A 20,304-nucleotide genomic window follows, 5' to 3' on the forward strand; every position below is an offset into this window, starting at 1 on the left:
TCAAAGCCCCAAGGCGGAGCATCCCATGGGCCGAGCCTGAGTCACACCTGGGCCTAGAGGACTGTCTGCCCCCCACCAAGACCACACACTGGTGGACAAACCATCTGGGAAGGGGGTGCAGGGTGGTCAGGCAAAAATCAGCAGACATCATCCACTGAGATTCCCCTTCTCCCTCTCCAGAGCGAGCTCGTTCTGGAAGGCATTCAGGAATTCACGTGATGCTCCAAGGAGCCCCTTCACTGCTTTTCTTAGGAGGGGGGCACTGAAGAGAGGCAGGTGAGACATCTCCCCACTCACCTGTGCTTTGGTGCCACAGAGGCCACCAGTATCCGCCCAGCAGAACCAGGGTGACTGGTTTGGATGTGGTGGCCCCTCTGTTCACCCCAGAAGGACAGGGCCGGGGAGCAAGGAGGAGGAAGCAGGACAGCCCCAGCTCCATCACGCCTTCTCGGAAGAGCCAGCAGTCTCTCAGGGAAAGTCAGGACTTTGGTGAAAACAAAGGGTGAAGAAATCTATGTTGGGCTTGAAATGGTTGTGTGAACTGGCATAGCTATTTGTCATGAATGTTGGCTGCCTCTCCAGCCATTCTGACACTTAACACTCTGATGCTTCAGGAAACTGAGCCCGATTTTAACAGCAGCCTTTCCTCACAGCCCAGGGCCACAGAGACACCTGGGCTGCACGCAGAGGTGCTGGGAAGTAAGCCTTGGTCCTGCTCAGAGGGAGAGCAGCTCCAGAGACGGGAGAAGGACAGCAGTGTGGGAGAGTCACAATGTTTCTTCAAATAGTGGTTCACAAACCAGACTGTACAACCCCAGGGCACCCTGGGGGTCCCATGCATGCAGGGGTCTGGGTAGAGGGCCACCAGTTACAATGAGGATACTCAGTTAAATTTGAACATCAGACAAACAACAAATGAAAAATTTTTCTTTGGTATAAGTATGTCCCATGCAATATTTGGGATATACTTATCCTTTTGAAATTATTTATTTTTCTGAAATTCAATCTTAACTGTATTATCTGGCATTTCTATTTGCTAAACCTGGCAAATTTACTTGGGTGTCCTGCTTTGCTTTTATTTATTTTGGAGCTTAGGTTAGATTCTTTTGGAATCAAAGTTTTCACTGCCAAAGAATAAAAGTTTGGAAAGCCACGGCTAGCTCTTTATCTTTTTTTTTCCACATTGAAAAACTTAGGTTTTCACCCCAGACATACTTCATGGAGAGTTTTGACAGCCCAGGCACTGGTGCAGACCATGGGGATAGCATGAGGTGAATAAGACAGAGCTCCTGCCCTCTGAGAGTGCTCTCAAGTTATGGAAGGAGAGAGTCAAGTCAACCACTGACCATGTGTGGCTGAAAGTGCAAGAGGTAGAGAGGCAGTTAGCGCCTCGTGGATCATGGCAGAGCTGTGAAGAATAAAGAGAAGCAGTAAAGGGATGCTAACCAGGCATCGCCACTGGCACGCCGGTTTCCACAAGTCATGGTCCAAATTGTAAGCATCACACTGGTAAGACCCTGATCCCCTTGGACTTTCTCTCTCCTTTTCCTGTAACTTATAGTTTAATAATGAGTCGGTTAAGGCTGATGAAGTAGTCAAGCAACCACTTTCTGTTTGGTTGACTTAAAAATGATGACATTGGTGAGCCATTTCCTTGGGGTGTCTTCAGGATCTAACACCAGGGTCTGGCCCAAGGTCCTGCTGGCTTGGGCAGGAAACACCTTCACCGTGTTCTCGAGACTCTGGCCCATCCCTGCCAGTACCAGGAACATGGCAGAAAGAAATGAAGAAATTCTGAAGGAACGTTCAAAGGGCAAAATGCTCTGCACTTTATTAACCCTCACGTACACACCTCAGCCTTATGTGTTGATGAGTAAGCCAGGAGGAAACCAGGTCTGTGAAGGCAGAGCTGCTTTCTATTCTCCAGGGAAACAGCAAGCGTAAAATGAGAGTTCCGAGCTGTCGTGAACACTGTTGTCATGTTTTTTTAGTCCTTAGAGGAAACTATCTCCTTTCCGGAAGAGTCTCTCTTCTGGGAACTGGGCACTTGAAGGTGGGTGTTGAGTGGGCTCGTGGGGGAATGTTCTGGGGTTCAGGAGACTCGGCCTCGGAGCCCGGTCACACTTGGCGAGGAAGGCGTGAAGTCGCCTGCATGTGACCCTGCCGTGACGGACTCGGCAGCGGTGTGGGCCGTGGAAACGAGGCTCAGAGACGGTTTTGTGTGAGTCCAGAACAACCACGCGAGGATTAGTGAGCCGACCTCAAGTGTGTGAAAAGCAAGAAGGTTGTTGTCTCCTGCTCCCACGGGAGCTAGAAATAGAACCCTGCCCTTTGTCCTTGGGGAGCTGAAGCAACTGCCTGGCGTGGGTGTCCTGACCACAGGCCCCTTTGTTCCTCTCTCCCACCCATTCCCCTCTCCTGCCCTTCTTCCTCTGTGACCTCAGCCCCAGCCTGTGACACTGGCTCTGCTCAGCCCCACTGTCGGGCACCTCCATCCTGGCATATCTGGAGGATGGGTGCACTCCCACCTGCTGAGAACAGGACAGCCCTTTCCTCACTGGTCTTAGCTGCCACCCAAAGCCCTGATCTGGGGCCATTCAGAAACGTTTTGCCTCTTCCTGGCAGTAATTTCAGCCTCAGGCACATGGTTCCAGGGTGCTTAAAACTTCATTAACTGAGACTCACAGTAAGAAGTGCGGTGCCATTTTACATTGCATCCCACGCACACATTAGGTACTGGCCTTTTCCACACATGGACTGGGTCCGTGGCTGCCGGCCCTCAGGCTTTCCTGGGCTCAATTAGTGGGCAGCCCAGCAGGAGCTGGGAGGGAGGGAGAGGAGGGAGGGTAAGTATTCATTCCCCATCGGGCTGATGATCACAGGTCCTGTCTGAGCCTTCGCCTCATCACTCTGTTTCCAAGTTCTGGAAACACCTTCCACCTTCAAGCCTTAAGCCTGAGGGTGATAACTAAGCCTCACAATTCTCTTGTGACTTCCCTACACCCTGCCCACGTCTTTGTAAATAGTTCCTTTATTAAATGCCCACAAACGACCCAATCAGAATGTGCCATCTTTCTATTGCTGTATCCATATAGTACATGTGTTCACACATACAACACACACACACACACACACACACACACATGAAAGACTCATGAAATAACACTCACTCTTACCCCCCACGAGGCACTCTGATATACGTGACCCTGTTCTGGCTAATTATGAAGAATGCTCATCCCACCCACTCAATTAATACCATGACTCACTTATGGGTCTCGATTCCCAGTTTGAAAAGCATTGCATAGGGCCAGTCCGGGGGAGGCAGCTGTCAGCTGGCCTGGCTATGGCATCTGGCAGAGGTCAGCGTGGAACATGCCAAGGAGGGGGAGCTGTCAGATGAGCCTGTACAGTGGGTGTCTTATGGGGCTCCCTTAGGGGAAGGCTGGACTCCTTTTTGGGGGTACTTCCTTTCTGTGGTCATCCCATTCCCGGGGCCCAGTTTCCACTTTGTAAGCTAGAAACCTGTGTTGGTTAGACGCTCCGAGATGGCTGGGCTCAGGGGTGACCTGCACCCAACACGAGCATAGATACCTCCATTCTGACTCAGCCAGCCCCGGTGAGGAATCAGCCATCCGGTGGGCCTGAGAGGCATGTTCTCCCATTGACACCCTTTCTCTGGTGGGAAATTCTATCCAGAAAGCCAGGCTGTCATCAGGAGGTGCCTGGCCAACACAGCCTTAGGGCGAGGGCCTTCCTCAAAGACCGGAGCGGGTCTGGGTGGCCTAAGCACCGTCTCTCCGGAGTGCCTGCCTCACGGCCCCTCCTTTCTTCCCACACCTCTGCTGACCCAACCCCTCCGGCTGACCCACTGACTTTCTTGTTCTGTTCCCTTCTGTGTCTGGGCGAGTGAAGCTTCTTATTCCAATCCTTGGCGGTGGTGGAGGGAGGTGGCTGCGTCCATCGTGGCCGCCCATGGCTGCCCGACGGGGGGCTGGCATGTGTTTTCAAGGAGTAGAAGAGCTCCCTCTGCCTCACCTTCTGCATAGGGTGGTCCTGAGATGTGCGGCCAGCACCTAGCCGGTCAGCAGCCACGGAAGTGCATGCTTATCGAGTTCTTTGTGGAAACTAGGCTGGTGCGGAGCTCTTATGGGCACAGTCTCATTTCTCTCCCCTCTCAGCCTGGTGAGAAAGTACCTGTTTCCCCATCTTATACATAAGGAGATTGAGGCTCAGAGTGGCCAGGTGACTTGGCTGAGGTCGTATTCTAAGTCAATTGCTAGGTGGCCCTAGAAACTGCCTGTGAATACACGTGTGCTCTGAAAGGACAGGAAATGCATCCCCAGCCTCATGAGCTCTCACTCCCTGGAGGCAGGACTGTGCCTCCTTCAGGAAATTTCCTCTCTACCCCGCTAGCCACCAGAAGTGCACACGGCAGGACTCAGCACACCAGGGTGCCCAGTTACCCACGCTTGCCGACAGACACAGACTGGGACCAGCCTCTTGCCAAAGAGGGAAGGCCAGTGGGAGCCTCAGACCACAGGGAGGTGACTCCATGGATGCACCAGACCGTGGTGGTGACTCAGCTGCCTGGTTGATGGATGGTGCACGGACGTCAGTCCTCACGCTGTGGCCCTTCCCTTTTTTCCCTGGAACAATAACAAAATCCTGGCTGTGTGATTCGGTTGCCATAGGAACCAGAAAACATTTAATAACGTGGAGACTCTGGGACAGGTGGACTGAGCAGGTCTGGATACAAAGAACCCTCTTCTGCCCCTTCACCCCGAATGCTGGGCGTCTCATCCATTTGGAACAGATTAGGCAAATGAGTCAGGAGAAAGCTACACTGCTGCCTGGATTGAGTGACCTTGTCCAGCCAGGAGTCTGGGGCAGCCACAGGTCTGCGTGCCTGTGGGATCTGGCCCAAGTTCCTGCCGAGAAGAAACGCGATCTGAGGCACCCCCGTCTGCCTGGGAGACTGAGTGCCACGTGGGGTGTCCGCCCCCGGCATGCGTGGGCCCCGTCCTGGACTCTGTAGGGAAGAGGAAGAAGGGAGACATGGGTCCCCATGCTCAGAGAGCTCCTGGTCTACTGGTGGCAGGACGCACACCTGGACAGTCCTGCCGGGTCCCGGCCCACATCAGGAATCACCAGGAAACAGTGGGGGAGGCGCATGGGAAAGGGGCTTCTGGGCGGGGATGGGGCTCGGTGATGAGAACCAGAGCCCTCCACTCCCAGCAGGACCCGCTGAGTGTGGCACCAGGCTCGCTCACTCACACACAGGGTCAGGGTGACAGCTGGGGCCAGGGGGCTGGATGCTCTTAGAGGCTCGGCCATCACTGCCTTCCCCGCCGGCCACTTTGTGGTCCCCGTCCTCCCTCTCACTCCTTTCACGCACATCGGGCACCTCTGCATAGGGTAAGTGGCTCGAGCACCCTGACAACAATGTCCCACCCCCTCAAGACTAAACAGGCTCATATCCAAACTCACCCGCCCCCCGTGTGTCTTGACCCTCCTTCCACCCGCATCTCTCCCGAGGGGCCCTCCCTTCCTGCCCCGCGTCTGCCACCGGGGCCATCTGGCACGTGACCGCTGTGGCCACCTCCTAGATATTCTCTTCGTCCCGTTCAGGCTTTGAGGCAGTGCTCCTCAGGGGCTTGACCTCTGCCCTGATTTCCAGCATTTTCCACTTCTTCTTGGACATCGCCCCACGCGATTCAGACTCAAAATGTCCGAGACAGAACTCACATCCTGCTCCCACAGACCTTCTTATCTTCTGTGTTTCTCCTCTTAGGTGGGAGTGCCCCGGCCCCCAACGTGTCCCTGCCTCCTGGCTCTGCCCCCTCCATCCTCCTCCATGCAGAGGTCAGAATTCACTTCCTAGCGCATTGCTCCCGCTCAGAGACGCTTCAGCTCCTCATCGCATAAGAGTGATGCCCAGCTCCCCTGGAAGGGCAGCTGAGGGCCTCCCAGGCTGGCCCCCAATCTGCCGCTTCTGCTTCACCTCCCAGCTCTCTCGCTCTCTATTTCCCTCCCTCCTCTTTCTTTCTGCCTGTTGTCTCTCTGTCTGTCTGTCTCTCTCACACACACACACACACACACAGCCTGCAGCTCTGGCTACACTACCCTGCTGGTCTCTGTGCCTTGCTCTTTTCTAGCTTCAACCCCTTCGTCGTGCTGACTCCTCTGCCCGAAACCCCCTCTCCCTCAACCCAGGAAACCCTCACCTCTCCCCAGGGCCCCGAGCCCAGCCCACGTATCTTCCCAGCCCGACTGCACCCCAGGTCTGGGGCAGAATTCACCACGCCGTCCTCTGTGCACCCACAGAATTCGAGCATTCTCCACACGGAGCAGAAGTCCCTGTTTCTAGCCTCCTCCACTGGCCTGGGGACTGCTGGTGCTGGGCCTGTCTATTCCTCCCTGTGCCCTGACATCTACACCTCAAACCAGGCGCCCCGTGAATGCCGCGCGGATCCCTGGACCCACAGCCCTTCTTTCTCCCGAACTGGCACGGCATCTGCCTCCAGCCACACTTCCACCTCTGTCCCCAGCCTCCCTTACAAGGTCGCCGGACCCTCCTGCGGGCAGGTCGCAAGGTCTGCAGCCTCTGCCTGAGCTCTCTTTGTTCTCTCACTGGAAGCTCTCCCTCCCTGTCTATCCATCTTTCCTGCCGGGCAGAGAGTGCCTCTAATTCCCTCTCTGAGGTGTACAAACCCCACACCCTCCACAGATGTTCCTTCTCCAGTCAGGACTAAACTCCCTGCTTCCCCCGCAGCCTGGGAACTCGGCCCGCACCTGGCCTTCCGTCAGCGCTGTCCTCCACATCTGTTCTCTTCCCGCACACTGGGCTCCCTGGAGGGCAGGAAGCCCGCCTCACTTCTCTCTGCTTCCCTGTGGTGCTCTGCGCCTAGCAGCTACCCTCAAAATGCCTGTTGAAGTGCCGGATCCTGCAGTGGCTCCCCAGGGCCTGTGACAGGCTGGCCACCTTGGGTACCTGGGGCAGCGTGTGACCTATCTGCTGGCAACCCTTATCAGAGGGGCCTGTAGAGCCCCTGACGCCCAGGCAGGGTGCGGGGCCCGGAGGGAAGAGCGCTCCCTCAGCCCTCAAGTCAGCCGCCCATGCCTGCTGGTGGCCAGCAATTGCTGGAAATTTCCTCAGCTCCCTCCCCACCCCTCAGCCCTCCAATGCTTCCCCTCCCTCACCCCGCCCTCTTCCCACCATTTCCATCAGCCCCAGCTCCTCGAGCTGGCGTGCAAACACTTCATAACCGCCCCCGCCTCCACCTCCTGCAACACGCATCCCCTCTCTCACCCTCTCGCTAATCTTATCTTCCTGCATTTAATGTACAACCTCTGCTTAATCCAGGCCTCCTGTCCCGCATACTCTACAGGCAATTGCTCATGCAGGTCCCCTTCCCCGGAACACCTGTCTTCTCTTCTCCACTGACCCGAATCCCCCCGCTGCAGGCCCAGCTCTAGTCTCCCTTCTCCGTGAATTCTCTGACGCAGAACTGGCTCTCTGAGCCACATTATAGTCCTGTTGCAATCAGCGAGCACCACACCGGTTAATATTTAATTGTTCTCCACAGTTTTATGTAATGCACCTTCATTTTCTTTTCCCACCTAGATTATAAACTCTTAGGGGTAAAACTAGCTCTTAAGTTGCTGGGGAAGGCAGGTGAGTGTAGGCTTTCTCTAAACTCTCTCAGCTTCTTCTTTGTGTACCCAACTTTAGTAGAATCATCTATTAAAGTCCTAATGTCTAAACTAATGAAGTCTTTCTTGGGCAGCCCTGAAAATAGATCACAGATTACAAGGAAGCCTCATACCGGAGGCTTCCTGGACTGGGAATTTAATGGACCAGAAGCCCAACTTCTGTATTCGGCCCAGGTGGTTGAGAGGGCTCCTGGGATTTCCACACCATGGGAGAAACTGTAACCCTATTTTGCGGTAACTGGGGAATGACGTCCATGGCTGGAGCAATGCTGTGATGGGACCTGTGCCCAAGGGAGGTGAGCCATCCAGCCCTCTGGCTGGCCTCGCAAAGGAGCCAGCCTGGAGCCGGTGAGGGGGAAGCCAAGGGCCTTCTGATGCGCCGCCCGGCACTGGGCACCGTGACCACTCCCTGTCCAGGGCCTCCGAGCAGGGCTGGCTTTGGAGAGGGGCTTTAGCGAGCTGAGTAGGGCAAGGGAATCCCTGTATCTGCGGTAACTTTCCAAGCAGCTTCCTTTAGGTGAGGTTACAGGGGACTTCCTTCAGGTTAGACACACGTGTCGATCGTGCGGCTGAGCCACCAGCAAGTCCATGAGCAACCGCGGCCCGAGCCTCTAGGGAACAAGCACAGCCTGAGGTCTAGGAAGGGGAGTCCAATGTCCAGGGCTCGTGTTCCTCTTTCTCCTCCTCACCTTCCCTCCCGATTCTGTGCTTTTACCCGCTACACCTCACACTGCCTCCGTCCTGCCAATGTCACTCTCTCTTCAATCTGCACCTTCTCTTCCAGGAGAGCTTTCTATCTGATCGCCCAGCAGGCACTCTACCTGACCCATTTTAGGGCTGCCTTCACCCCTTCCTCTCCTTTTCTTCCCTCTGGAAACTTGATTTTCTGGAGGTCACCACGGACAATGGTGATGGCCCCTGAGTTTCTGGAGCCCCCCTTTCCTCAGGTCACAACATTTATTTAACCATCCACTGAGTCCTTACAATGTGGAACCTGGGGAAACAAGAGGGGCCTGCATCTGGCCCCTGCACTTGGGACCTTGTGGTGTGGTACAGGCCGCGCCAATGGGAGACTGCACAGGGTGCGAGGCACAGGGGCACGGCCAGGGCCGTGCTAGGGAAGACGGCCCAGGGGAAGTGACACCGAAGGGGGAGCCTGAAGAATGCTTGGTAGTTGGCTGTAGGCTTGGGGAAATTCTGTTCTGCACAGAGAGAAGCCAAAAGAGAACACGCGGTCTTGGGGAACTGCCAGCAGGTCCATATCCCTCAGAGTCAAGAGGTGAGAGTGGAGGTCGGAGAGGGGCCAGGAAAGGCTCAGGCAGTGTCTAGAGTGCAGGAAGGGAGCCTGGAGTCAATCCAAGAGCAGCGGGGGTGGGGTGGGACTGCTGCAGGGTCTTAAGCAGGGGTGACACTGAGTAGGTAATGTCGGGAATATTCATTTCTCTTCATATAACGGGGAAAATTCAGAAGGAGGCTCGCTTCCGCCCAAGTCCATATTCAACCAGCAGATGGAAGAAGCGAGGCCTTGAGTCCTGCCCAAGGCCCACAGCAGGCAGGGCCGAGCAGGCACGGGCCCCAAGCCTGTGCTGGGGCAGGTGGGGGTGAGCAAAGAGCAGAGTCAGTGGAGAAGTTGGGACTCTCAGGTTGCAATTAACGGAAGCCAACGTGATATGACTTAAGCCACAGTGGACATTGGCTGAGAGGATGCAGGCCCAGGGCAGGGCAGCAGAACTTCTAGAGGAGCCCAGATTCAGAGGCGGGGGTGTCCTCAGGACTCTTTCTCCACCTCACTCCCGTGCCTGCCTCTGCCCACCTGCTCCACCCCTTCTCTTTGCAGCCCTTCCTTGGTCCCTCTGGCTGCTGGCAGAGCCTGCTTGCCCCACTGACCTTGAGGTGGTGAGTTATAGGCTGGCTCTGGGCTCCAGGTCCAAGTTCCCAGGAAAGAGACTCTGAGAACCCCAGAGTATCTATTGTAAGCAGCTACGGCCAGGGGTGTCACACATTACAAACGGGGGCTGGGTGGGGCTCACACTGTGCAATGGGGGGGGTCCCCAGAGAAGGAGGACTAGGTACCAGCAGGCACCCCAAAGCTGTGAAGCTCAGAATGGCATGGTCTCCACCCCTCCCAGGAGTACGGTTATATAGCACTTTATAATCTTGTGGGAACAAAATACAGATTCCCTATAATCCAAAGGATTTTAATGACAAGAGCTAATATTTTTGAGCACTTACTCTACGCCGAGTACTTTGCTAAGGGATTCACGGGTACTTTCTTACTTAATTCTTGTGGGCCAGTGAGGTAGATGCTATCGGTGTTTCCAATTTACAGACAATGAAATGGAGGCGCAGAGAGTTCTGATTGAGCTTTCCTGTCCTGTTTCTGAGGCACGGCACCCCAGTCTTGGGGCACAGAGGGAGAGAAAGGCTGCCCTCTTACCCAGCGGTGTGCCGGTAAATGTTTACCAGCTAGCTCCCTGGCAAAAAAAAACAAACAAAACTGGTTTGCAGCATTTACTGATTTCCGAGGTGTGAATACTCCCACTGTGGCTGATTTCAAGCTACCAACTTCCTGGAGCCAGCGTGAGAGGCTCCAGCACACACTGCCTCTCTTTTGGGTGAGTTCCGGAGATTTAGAGCAGTGCTTCTCAAAGTGTGGTCCCTGAACCAGCCACATCCGGCATCGTCTGAAAATGTTCAAATTCTCTGACTTCACCACAGACCTACTGAAACCCTGGGGTGGGAGGGAGGAGCCTCCCTCTGTTTTCAAGCCCTCCAGGGCATTCAGATGCATGTTCAAGCTTGAGAACCTCTGGAGCAATGGCGTAATAGGCCCTTTCACAAACCCAGCTGGTCCCAGTCTTCATCCTGCGGTTGGGAGAATGGGGTTTGTTTCCCACTCCTCGGCAGATGGGCAAACTGAGGCCAGAGAGGCGAAGGTTGCTGGAAATTGGTGGGTGAGAAAAATGGATTAAGAAACCCTCCAGCCTGGGTTTCCTTCCCCATAAAGTAATGGGGGTGGGGGGGGGTCTCTGCAGAGTCCCTCAGTCCTGGCCCTCCATGGGTCTGGGAAGTGATTGCCCATGGACCCAAGGTTAGTGGAAGGTGGGAAGGCTGAGCTCTGACTCCAGGCAAATGGCCAGAGCAGAGGGAAGGAGAGAAATCCAGGGTCCTCTGGCGCTGGCCCCCCTGAAGAGGGGGGAAGTGAGGAGAGAGCCACGTAAAAGCATAAGTCTCAGCAACGCCTGGTTCTGAGCCTTCGAGGCTGGTCCAGAGAGGTCCCGAATCTGAAGTAAGTCCCGGGATGGTGCTAGAGAGTCTGAACCAGCAACCTCTCTGCCTCAGGCCTGAGCCCAGAAGACCTGTGATGGCTCCTGGGGTTGAGGAAGGGCAGGAGCCGCAGGTCCAAGTCCCGCCAAGCTTCTGTGGGACGTGTTTGCTGTCTGGTTGTCTCAACAACTTCCCTCGACCCCAATCCAGATTTGCTATTAACCAAAGACAAACAAATCAAGAGCCAAGTAACAGAAGTGATGCAAATTCCGTGTCAGCCCAGGGAGGCCCTGAAACACCTGGGCAATCAGCAAGGGCATGATGTCACCCAGAGAAATGCTTGGCTCGCAGGCAACTGGGGTCACGTGACACGGCCAGTGTGCCCGGGTCACACGGAGGGTGGGGTTCCCCTCTGAGCTCAGAGCGTCTGACAGAGAACCAAAACACAAACAGAAACTGTCCTGTCAGGGCGAAATCCGTAAGTCATGTGATGGGGCAGTTTCTCACCTCAAAGTTTGAGTCACAGAAGCGAAGACTCAGAGCCAGCATTACCTAGCAAAATCAGGCCCTGCTGGGATACTGGTCTGCTGTTTGCTTGGGCTGGAAAGTTGGATCCACTGGAATTCCAGTCACTCTCCTTTCAGGAAAGAAGTTCTGTAGGAGTTTACTCAGAGGTACCTGCTCTAGAATTTCTTAGTGAAAATCCTGGGCCCAACACCAGCCTTCCCCACTGGGCTGCTACCTCCCTGCAGTGTCTCACCGGGGCTTGGCTTCCATGTTGGTCGGTCCCCAGGGGGAGGCCAGTAGCCTGGGTAGCCACTCCTCCTTCCCAACCCAGAGTGGACCACGTGGGCTGCTTCCGCAGCTGCTGGTTCAAGCTAAGGGAGATTTGGGCTCAGCAAATGCTGAGCGAATATCTGGGGCAAGTTGAAGGTTTTAGGTAGCAGGGAGGTATGAGGTGCTGGGTGCCAAGGGGCAATGGCCCACTCCATTCTCTTGCCCCCATTCTTCCAGGCTCCCACTCTTTGTAAAGCAGCTGTTGACCACCTGGATCCTGGCACTAGGCAATGGTGTGGGCAGTATGTAAGTGGGCAGCCAGGTCACTGCCCTCAAGGGGCTTACGTTCTATAATATTTAGGAAGATAACGCTATCACAACCCAACACAGTAACAAGCAACAGCGAACAGCATGTGATTTACCACAGACTCAAAGCAGTGTAGCACACCGGGAAAAGCATGGATGGTCCCTGTACCAGGCACACTGCATCTGAATTCTAGCTAGGCCACTCACCAGCAGCTGTGTGACCTTGGGCAAAGTGCTTAAACTCTCTGAGCCCCAGTCTACACTTCTAAAAAATGGAGATAAAAATTTCCAACTCACAGGGCTGTGGTAAAAAATGAAATAATGGCTGCAAAACAGCTAGTAAAATGCTCAGCACATAGTAGGTACTTGATAAACTGTAACAGTTCCCTTAATTCCTTTTTGGGCTGAGATGGGCTATAAAAGATGAAGCATTTATGTCTGGTCTCCAAACCTAGAGCACATCAGAAGCAATAAAGTGAAAGCACTAGAAGGGAGGCTCAAAAAGAGAAGGGAAAATTAACACACAAAAGCCTGACAGTGAGAGAATACCTAGAAAAACTATAAAAGCAAATGTAAAAACAAAATAGTGTGCAGGGACCATAAGGGTAGAAGCAAACAGCCAGCCTCACCCCACAGCCTCCAGGGCCATCACCCTATCACAAGACAGCAGAGCACATGTTGTTCTCAATGACGACGTATTCGATAGTCACTAGGAAGCCAGGGATGAGAACAGTGCGCTTAAAAAATATTTCCATCCACAATTTTTAACATTAAGAAAAAAGTGCCTAAAGTGTGTGGGGCTGGTAAATTTTCAGGCGTCCAGAAAATTCACCTGCCACAATTTCCCAATGGTTGGATTAACTGAGTTTTTACTCTTCTTTTCATATATTTGTCAGAGAGCTTAGAACCATGCTGAGCACATCACAGGGGCTTACCAGACTGTTTACTGATAAATTTATACAGGGTTGGAATACGGTTTTTTTCTGTTTCCTGTTTTTAACCCTTCAATGCATTAACTAATCGAGGCCAGGGCCAGGATCCATCTTCTCTTTGAAAGGGCAATACTGTAACTGATTAACTTCAGCCTCCCCTGCTACCTCCACCAGTCCGTTCCTCTTTCTATATTCCAGGTTTTAGTCAATGGTGCCGTCATCTACTAGACAGCAACAATGACAAAAGCAATAATAATAATTATGTTAACGAAATTAGCAGGTTCTGTTTTCTAAGCACTTGCCAGGCTATGTACACCTTGTTTTTTTCTCCCTAAAGTCCTGCAAGGTAGGATTATTTCAGTTCTCAGATGCAGAGGGTGAGAGTCAGAGAAGTAACTTGCTTCGGGTCACCCAGCTCCTAAGGGGCAGAGATGCATCTGACCCCTTCGCTCTGCGCGCAGTCCGCCAGCCTGAGGCGGGAATGTTCCCGGGACCCAGAGCAGCCCGGCACGCTCTTCGCCGGTCAGGCCCCACCAGCTCTTGTCAGGTGGCAGAGTGCTGCCTGCTGCCCAGAGCAGGAGGGACTTGGCGCGAGCAGAGACCCCCTGCCCCACTCGCCCTCCAGCCTGGCATGGGCCTCCCACCCTCTCCCTTTCCCTGTCTCTGGGGTCCCCAACAAAAGGTGCTCTCATTCCCCACACGTCTCCTCAGTTTCCATTTGATTTTTAACTTTTATTTCATGCTAATGCTAAGTGTAAAACAGATTAAGTTCTTCTGGCAATTAGCCCATAAGTAAGTAAGATATCCCTACATTTGAAAACACCCACTTGGAACAATCTGGGCCTCTCCATTCTCTTTTCCTTCTGACCCTGTCAGAGTTCTGTCCTGGAAACACACCGAGAGCCTCCCCATCTCTGAACCCTCTTCTTTCCCTCCTCTTACATATGTACTGAGTCTGGCAGATGACAGGTAAGGCTGGCAGGGACAAGGGAGCCTGGCAGATTCTGGAATTTGAATCTAGACTGCCATTTACATGACCCTGAGTGAATTATTGAATAGCTTTAGCTTTCATTTTCCTTATCTCTAAAACGGAAACTGGAACCGCTCCCTGGCATGTGAAGATACCAGAAGCTTCCCCTCCCCAACCTGTTTTAATAAAGTGCCTGGCATGTGGTAAGTTCTCATCTCATCCTACTGTGGCCCATTTCTTCCATGAAGTCTTCCTTAGTTGTCCCAATTGTGGCAGAGACAGTTAACTACCAACCCCATCCCTACTCCCCCTTTTTTCCTTACTAACAAAACCCCAAGTTTATTTGGGGGAGTAATGTGCCCAGCTAAGAAATTACATTTCCCAGGCTCCTCTGCAGTTAGGGTGTGCATGGGTCACAGGTATGGCCAGTGAGATGTAAACAGAAGTTGCTGGGAGAGGCTCTGAGAAACCTCTTTAAAGGAGGCTGACTCAACTGTGCCCTTTTGCCCCTTACCATCTTTCTCCTTTTTCTTGTCTGGAATGCGAATGTGATGTCTGGAGCCACAGTGGCATGTTATGACCATATGGCAACCTGGAAGATGGAAGTCACATCCTAAGTATGGCAGAGCAGAAGAGTAGAGGAAGTCTTTGCCATGGAGGGTGTGGTCCACCAGACGTCAGGATTTATGTTACATGAGGGAAGAAGAAACTAGTTATTTAGGATTTCTATTATATGTAACCCAACATAGTCCCTATGGATATGTAGACTGGTGACCTTGCCCTCTTCTCTGAGCTCCAGTCACACATATGGTCACAAGTGTATTCAGGAAGATTTTGGTTATAAGCAAAGTAGCCTAACTAGATTTTTTGGAGCCACATTATGTGAGGAGTAGAAAGTTTCTGATTCATGTAGTGTGTCTGTGCCCCAAAGCTAATGAGGTCCTGCACTAAAGTTGGTTCTCTGTCACCTGCTCCTTACCTTTTGGGAGGAATGAAAGACAGTTGGATGCTATAGCAAAGCAAACATTGTTTGCAGGACTGTAGGATTTGTTAAATCAAATGCAGAATGACAGGGAATGAGTGAGCAGAAGAAAGCAGGTCTCCAACCCACCTGTGAGGTTTGGGAAAAACTTGGTGCATTCTGATTAGAAGAGTATGGCTTCTGGGGACTTCCCTGGTGGCGGCGTGCTTAAGAATCCGCCTGCTAATGCAGGGGACATGGGTCCGAGCCCTGGTCCGGGAAGATCCCACATGCTGCGTAGCAACTAAGATTGTGTGCCACGACTACTGAGCCTGCACTCTAGAGTGCGTGAGCCACAACTACTGAGCCCGCGAGCCACAACTACTGAAGCCTGCGTGCCTAGAGCCTGTGATCCGCAACAAGAGAAGCCACCGCAATGAGAAGCTCGCATATCACTATGAAAAGTAGCCCCTGCTCACCGCAACTAGAGAAAGCCCGCACGCAGCAACGAAGACCCAACGCAGCCAAAAATAAAAATAAATAAATAAATAAATTTATAAAAAAAATAAAAGTATGGCTTCTAGACCATGGAGAAGTAATGAGTCCTACCTTGGGCAGCGTACGTATTTCTTCACATGTCCACATTCTGCATCCCCAATGAGTTCAAATTTGCAGTTAAATTTAAAGGCATTTATTCACTTCCCACGTGGAAGTTTCCATGCTAAGTGCTGCAGGGAACTCAGAGATGAAAAAGATCCCGGCCTTGCCCTCAGGGAGTTGACAGCTGAGTTGGGGGATGGCAAAAGCATATATGATTCTCACATGAATGCAGGAGGTTGTGGAAAGTCAACCACAGAAGTCGAGAAGGATGGGGAAATACAAAGGAGGAGGAGACTGAGGCCTTGAAAGGAAGGTGCATCTGAGCTGGGCTTTGGAGAATAGGTGGCATTTCAGCAGGGGGCAGGGTGGGGAGGGCTTGCCCAGCCTGAAGGAGTAGCAGGGACAGGATGCAGAAAGGTCACCAGGCATGGGCCGAGTTCAAAATGGTCACAACTAGTAGGGCTACAGTGTTGGGAGCCTGAGGAGGTGAAACTTGGGTGCTGGGTGTGGGAGATAAAGCTATGATTGAGTTTAAAAATAAAAACAGTGATGCAGCACGCACTGTGTGTGTAACATGTGCCCGCCACGGTTCTAAGTGCTTTCTGTGGATTAATTCGCAGCAACCCTATGAACCACAGTGACTGCCCCGGGAGGGGAAGTCCAAAGGACAGGACTGGAAAGGAGGCTTCTTACAGCGTAACTTTTGTAAATTTTGAATTTTGAGTCACGTGAATGCTTACCCTATCTTAAAGGTTAATGTGAAATTTAAAAGAGGAAAAAAAGGAGGCTTCCCATTCTGAACTGAAGGAAGAGAAGGGAGAGAAGGAAGAAAAGGTGGCCAGATTCTAGTGATGGGTCTGGGTGAGGTCATGGGCCTCCAGCCAGGAGAGATTACAAGGTGAGTTCAGGCTTGCTTTGCTAAATGACCCAGGACAGCTCCCCTTCCCTGGGGGTGAAGGGTCAGTGCTGCTCATGTGCCTAGAGGCCCTGCCTCAGAAGGGGCTGGAAGACTGGCCTCCGTCTCTCCGCCTGCCGTGGGAACAAGGGAAACGGACAAGGAAACACAGACTACGGCCTCATCAGCCATTGATAAACAAGAAGCAGAGCAGGTTGGGAATGTGTAATGGTGAGGAGGACACAAGGATTCTGGGCACTGAGTCCTGGTCCTGCCTAGCCACCAAGTGTCCCTGTGACCTTAGATAAGCCATTTTCCCTTTGGGGTTCAGCTCCATCCCTGTCAACAGGGGAGGGGCCTGGACCAGAATGATGGTCATCCAACTGCCACTCCCCTGCCCCTTCGCCCGCTCCAACCTACTTTACCTTTTGGGCATCCCCTCAAGACTTCACAGAGGCCCTGGATTGAAAAAACGACAGCTAGCCAGTCAAAACGATAGCCCGTCTCACCTAGATGGTCTCCAGGCCAAGTGGTTTTGTCACTCCACAGCTCTGAGAGCCTCGCCACCTCCCCGGATACAACCCCTTCAGGCAAGGAGGTCAAAGGAACACGCTTCAGTCAGCTAGGGACTGAGCAGTGGGGACCCCACGCCCCTGGGTGACGGCAGGTCTGGCGGGGCAGCAGCAGACAGCAGGTGGCTGGAGGTGGAGGTGTCCGTGCACATGGCGGAGGGCCCCTCTTGGGCAAAGCCAGGCAGATGCATTAACAGCCCAAGTGCCGTAGCAGCTGCAGCCTGCTGGTTGGTCCCTGGGAAGGTCATGACAGAGGTGGGGCACCTTCAGTGGAGGTCTCTCTACCTGAACAAGGCACGTGGCTGCATATTCCTGACCCTCATGGTCAGGAGTAGCCAGCCCAGAGGCTGGCAAGCATCCTCAGAGAGCACTGGGTATAGAGCCCATGGTTGCCCTCCAGGCCTGGAAGCCTCTCCTCTCCCTTCTCCTTACAAGTCCCTATGCCTCATTATCATAACTTTGTCATAAATTTTGCTCAAAACTTTCCTGTTGAACACAGTAGCCAACTTGAAGGAGCTCCCGATGGCCAAATCTGAGATAATTTGAGCAAATAAAAAAAAAAAAGATCACAACAGATTATAACTTATAGAACAAGAGAAAAATAGGAAATAATGTGTCTATACTGATATAAATGTTTGAATAAACAAGTAAGGGAAAAGGGTTCTTACAGAAAAATTTCAGTTGATGAACATTAGAAGGTGTGAAGGAAATAGAAAACCACCATTTGGCAGACACCCACGGTCGTGATTGTTTTAAGCAAGACTCATCAACGGAAACAAACATTTGTGGGTAAAAATAAGATGAGAAACAGGATGCTTACATCATCTCAAAGTAGTTCCCTACAAGATGCCTATTAGTAGCAAAGGGGAAAAGACTACCTTTACAGTGGAAAACCTGGCAGACCCCACCTTACTCGGGTGATCACAGTCAACATAACGAGTACCACAACATATCAGCCTCACGTGCGGCCTGATACGATGCACTGAGAGGGGCACAGCATCACTTCTGTGGTGTTCTTGTCAAAATGCACAACCTGAGGAAACACCAGACAAACCCAAATTGAGGCACATTCTACACAATAACTGGCTAGTACTCTTCAAGAGTATGAAGGCCATGAACGAGTAGATGAAGGTGCTATCCCAGGCCAGAGAGACTACAGAAACACGATAACTAAGTGCTATGGGTGATCCTGGTCTGGCTCCTGGATAAGATGAAGAACACGAATGGGGAACTTGATGAAATGTGAATGGGGTCTGTAGCTAATGCTAATTTCCTGGTTTTGATGACTGTACTGTAAATTTGTAGGATGTTAACATTTGGGAAAACCAGGTGAAGGGTATTTGGGAATTCTTTGTACTGTTTTTGCAACATTTATATAAGTCCAAAATTATTTTGAAAAAGTAAAACAGAAACCTTTTCCTCTTTTGTCCGACTTCCCCAGAGTCACTCCTGTAGCTGTGTGTTGCCAGCTACTTCACACGGTGTGTCGGTATTATTTGTTTATGTGTCTGCCTCCTTCAGGCTCCGAGTTCTAGGACAGGGACTATGCCGCGTTAATCTTTGTTTTGGCCTCATCTTATAAATCTTATTTGGGTGGGAGCTGACTGGCTGTTTCTCTTCAAGAAACTCCCTACTCTATCCACTCCCACCATAAGAAGCACCACTGCTCTTTCAGCTGCTTAGCCCAAAGTCCTAGGGGTCATCGTAGGTACCTTTCTTTTTCTCTCATCCCAGGACTAGCAAGTCCTATCGGGGTTCTCCAGAGTTTATCACCAACCAGACCACTTCTCCCCCATCCTCTGCCAGTGCCCTAAGTCAAGGGTACTCATTTCTCACCTGAACGTGAACCTCACACTCCTAACTGGTCTCCCCTAACCCGATCCTCAAATTTCTTTTCCACCGAGCAGCCAGAGGGATCTTTCAAAGGGGAAAGTCGGGTCTCACGTCACTCCCTCCAGTGGTTTCCCATTGCAATTAGTGTAAAATGCCAATTCCCAGCACGTTCCACGAAGGTTCTATCCTATCTTCCCTCTCCTTGAACCTCTCTGCCCTCACTCACCCTGCTCCAGCCACATGGGCCTTCCGTCTCTCCCACAGATATGCCAAGTTAGTTTCCATGTCTGAGGTGTGTATCTTCACATGAGCATCTCCTTGTCAATATTCAGGCTTCAGCCCAGTTGTCACCTCCTCAGATAGACCTAACCCAATCTGTTAGCTAAATTAATCCTCTTCTCCCCCAGACACTCTTTGTGTGTTAGTTTGTTAGGGCTTCCATAACAAAGCACCACAGACTGGTAGCTTAAACAACAGAGGTTTATTGTCTCACAGTTCTGGAGGCTAGAAGTTTCCAAGATCACGGGGTCGGCAGGGTTGGTTCCTTCTGAGGGCTGTGGAAGAACTTGTTCCATGCCTCTTTCCTAGTTTCTAGTGGCATGTGGCAATCTTTGGTGTTCTTGGCTTGTAGATGCATCACTCTGATCTCTCTTCAACTTCACATGGTGTTCTCCCTGGGTACCTGTCTCTACATTTTCCCTTTTTATAAGGATACCAGTCATGCTGGATTAGAGCCCACCCTAATGATCTCAGTTTAAATCAATTACCTCAGTAAAGACCCTATCTCGAAATAAAGTCATATTCTGGGGCTTAGGACTTCAACACATAACTTTTGGGGGAACACAGCTGAACCCATAACCATTCCATTACCTTGTTTTATTTTGTTTAGGGCTTTTTTTTTAAATTATTATTACAATTTTATTTATTTATTTATTTTTGTCTGCGCTGGATCTTCGCTGCTGTGCATAGGCTTTCTCTAGTTGCATCGAGCTGGGGCTACTCTTAATTGCGGCGTGTGGGCTTCTCATCGTGGTGGCTTCTCTTGTTGCAGAGCACGGGCTGTAGGTGTGCGGGCTTCAGTAGTTGCAGCACGTGGGCTCAGTAGTTGTGGCTCGCAGGCTCTAGAGCGCAGGCTCAGTTGTTGTGGCGCATGGGCTTAGGTGCTCCGCAGCGTGTGGGATCTTCCCAGACCAGGGCTCGAACCTGTGTCCCCTGCCTTGGCAGGCGGATTCTTAACCACTGCGCCACCAAGGAAGCCCCTAGGGCTTTTATAACCACCTTAACTATCTCATTTATTTGTTTGTGGTCATCGTCCGTGTCCCACAACTACAACATAAGCTATGTGAGGGCAGGGATCTGCCCCAGCTTTAGTGCTTGGTCCTTTTCCTGCCTTGCAAAAGGACACTAGCTCCTATTTCTACAGCATGAATCAGGATACTTCCCTTGGATTGCCCCAGGTGGGAGGAACAGGCCTGCCC

The 20,304-nt window shown here is 52.0% G+C and overlaps 1 protein-coding gene across 1 annotated transcript in view; it reads right to left on the minus strand.

Annotated features, from left to right (window-relative positions):
- The window catches only part of LOC111184697 (uncharacterized), a 96,335-nt gene that overhangs the window by 7,587 nt on the left and 68,444 nt on the right, over positions 1-20,304 (minus strand). The window contains exon 4 of the mRNA XM_089909546.1: positions 298-11,195. Within this exon, the coding sequence (XP_089765672.1) occupies positions 10,549-11,195 (647 nt within the window). The 3' untranslated portion in view covers positions 298-10,548. The remainder of the gene's footprint in view (positions 1-297; positions 11,196-20,304) is intronic.

The sequence above is a fragment of the Delphinapterus leucas genome, chromosome 1, assembly GCF_059928025.1.
Source record: "Delphinapterus leucas isolate spDelLeu-1000000601 "Yukka" chromosome 1, BTC_Dleu_Yukka2, whole genome shotgun sequence".
In the NCBI taxonomy this organism is placed as follows: domain Eukaryota; kingdom Metazoa; phylum Chordata; class Mammalia; order Artiodactyla; family Monodontidae; genus Delphinapterus; species Delphinapterus leucas.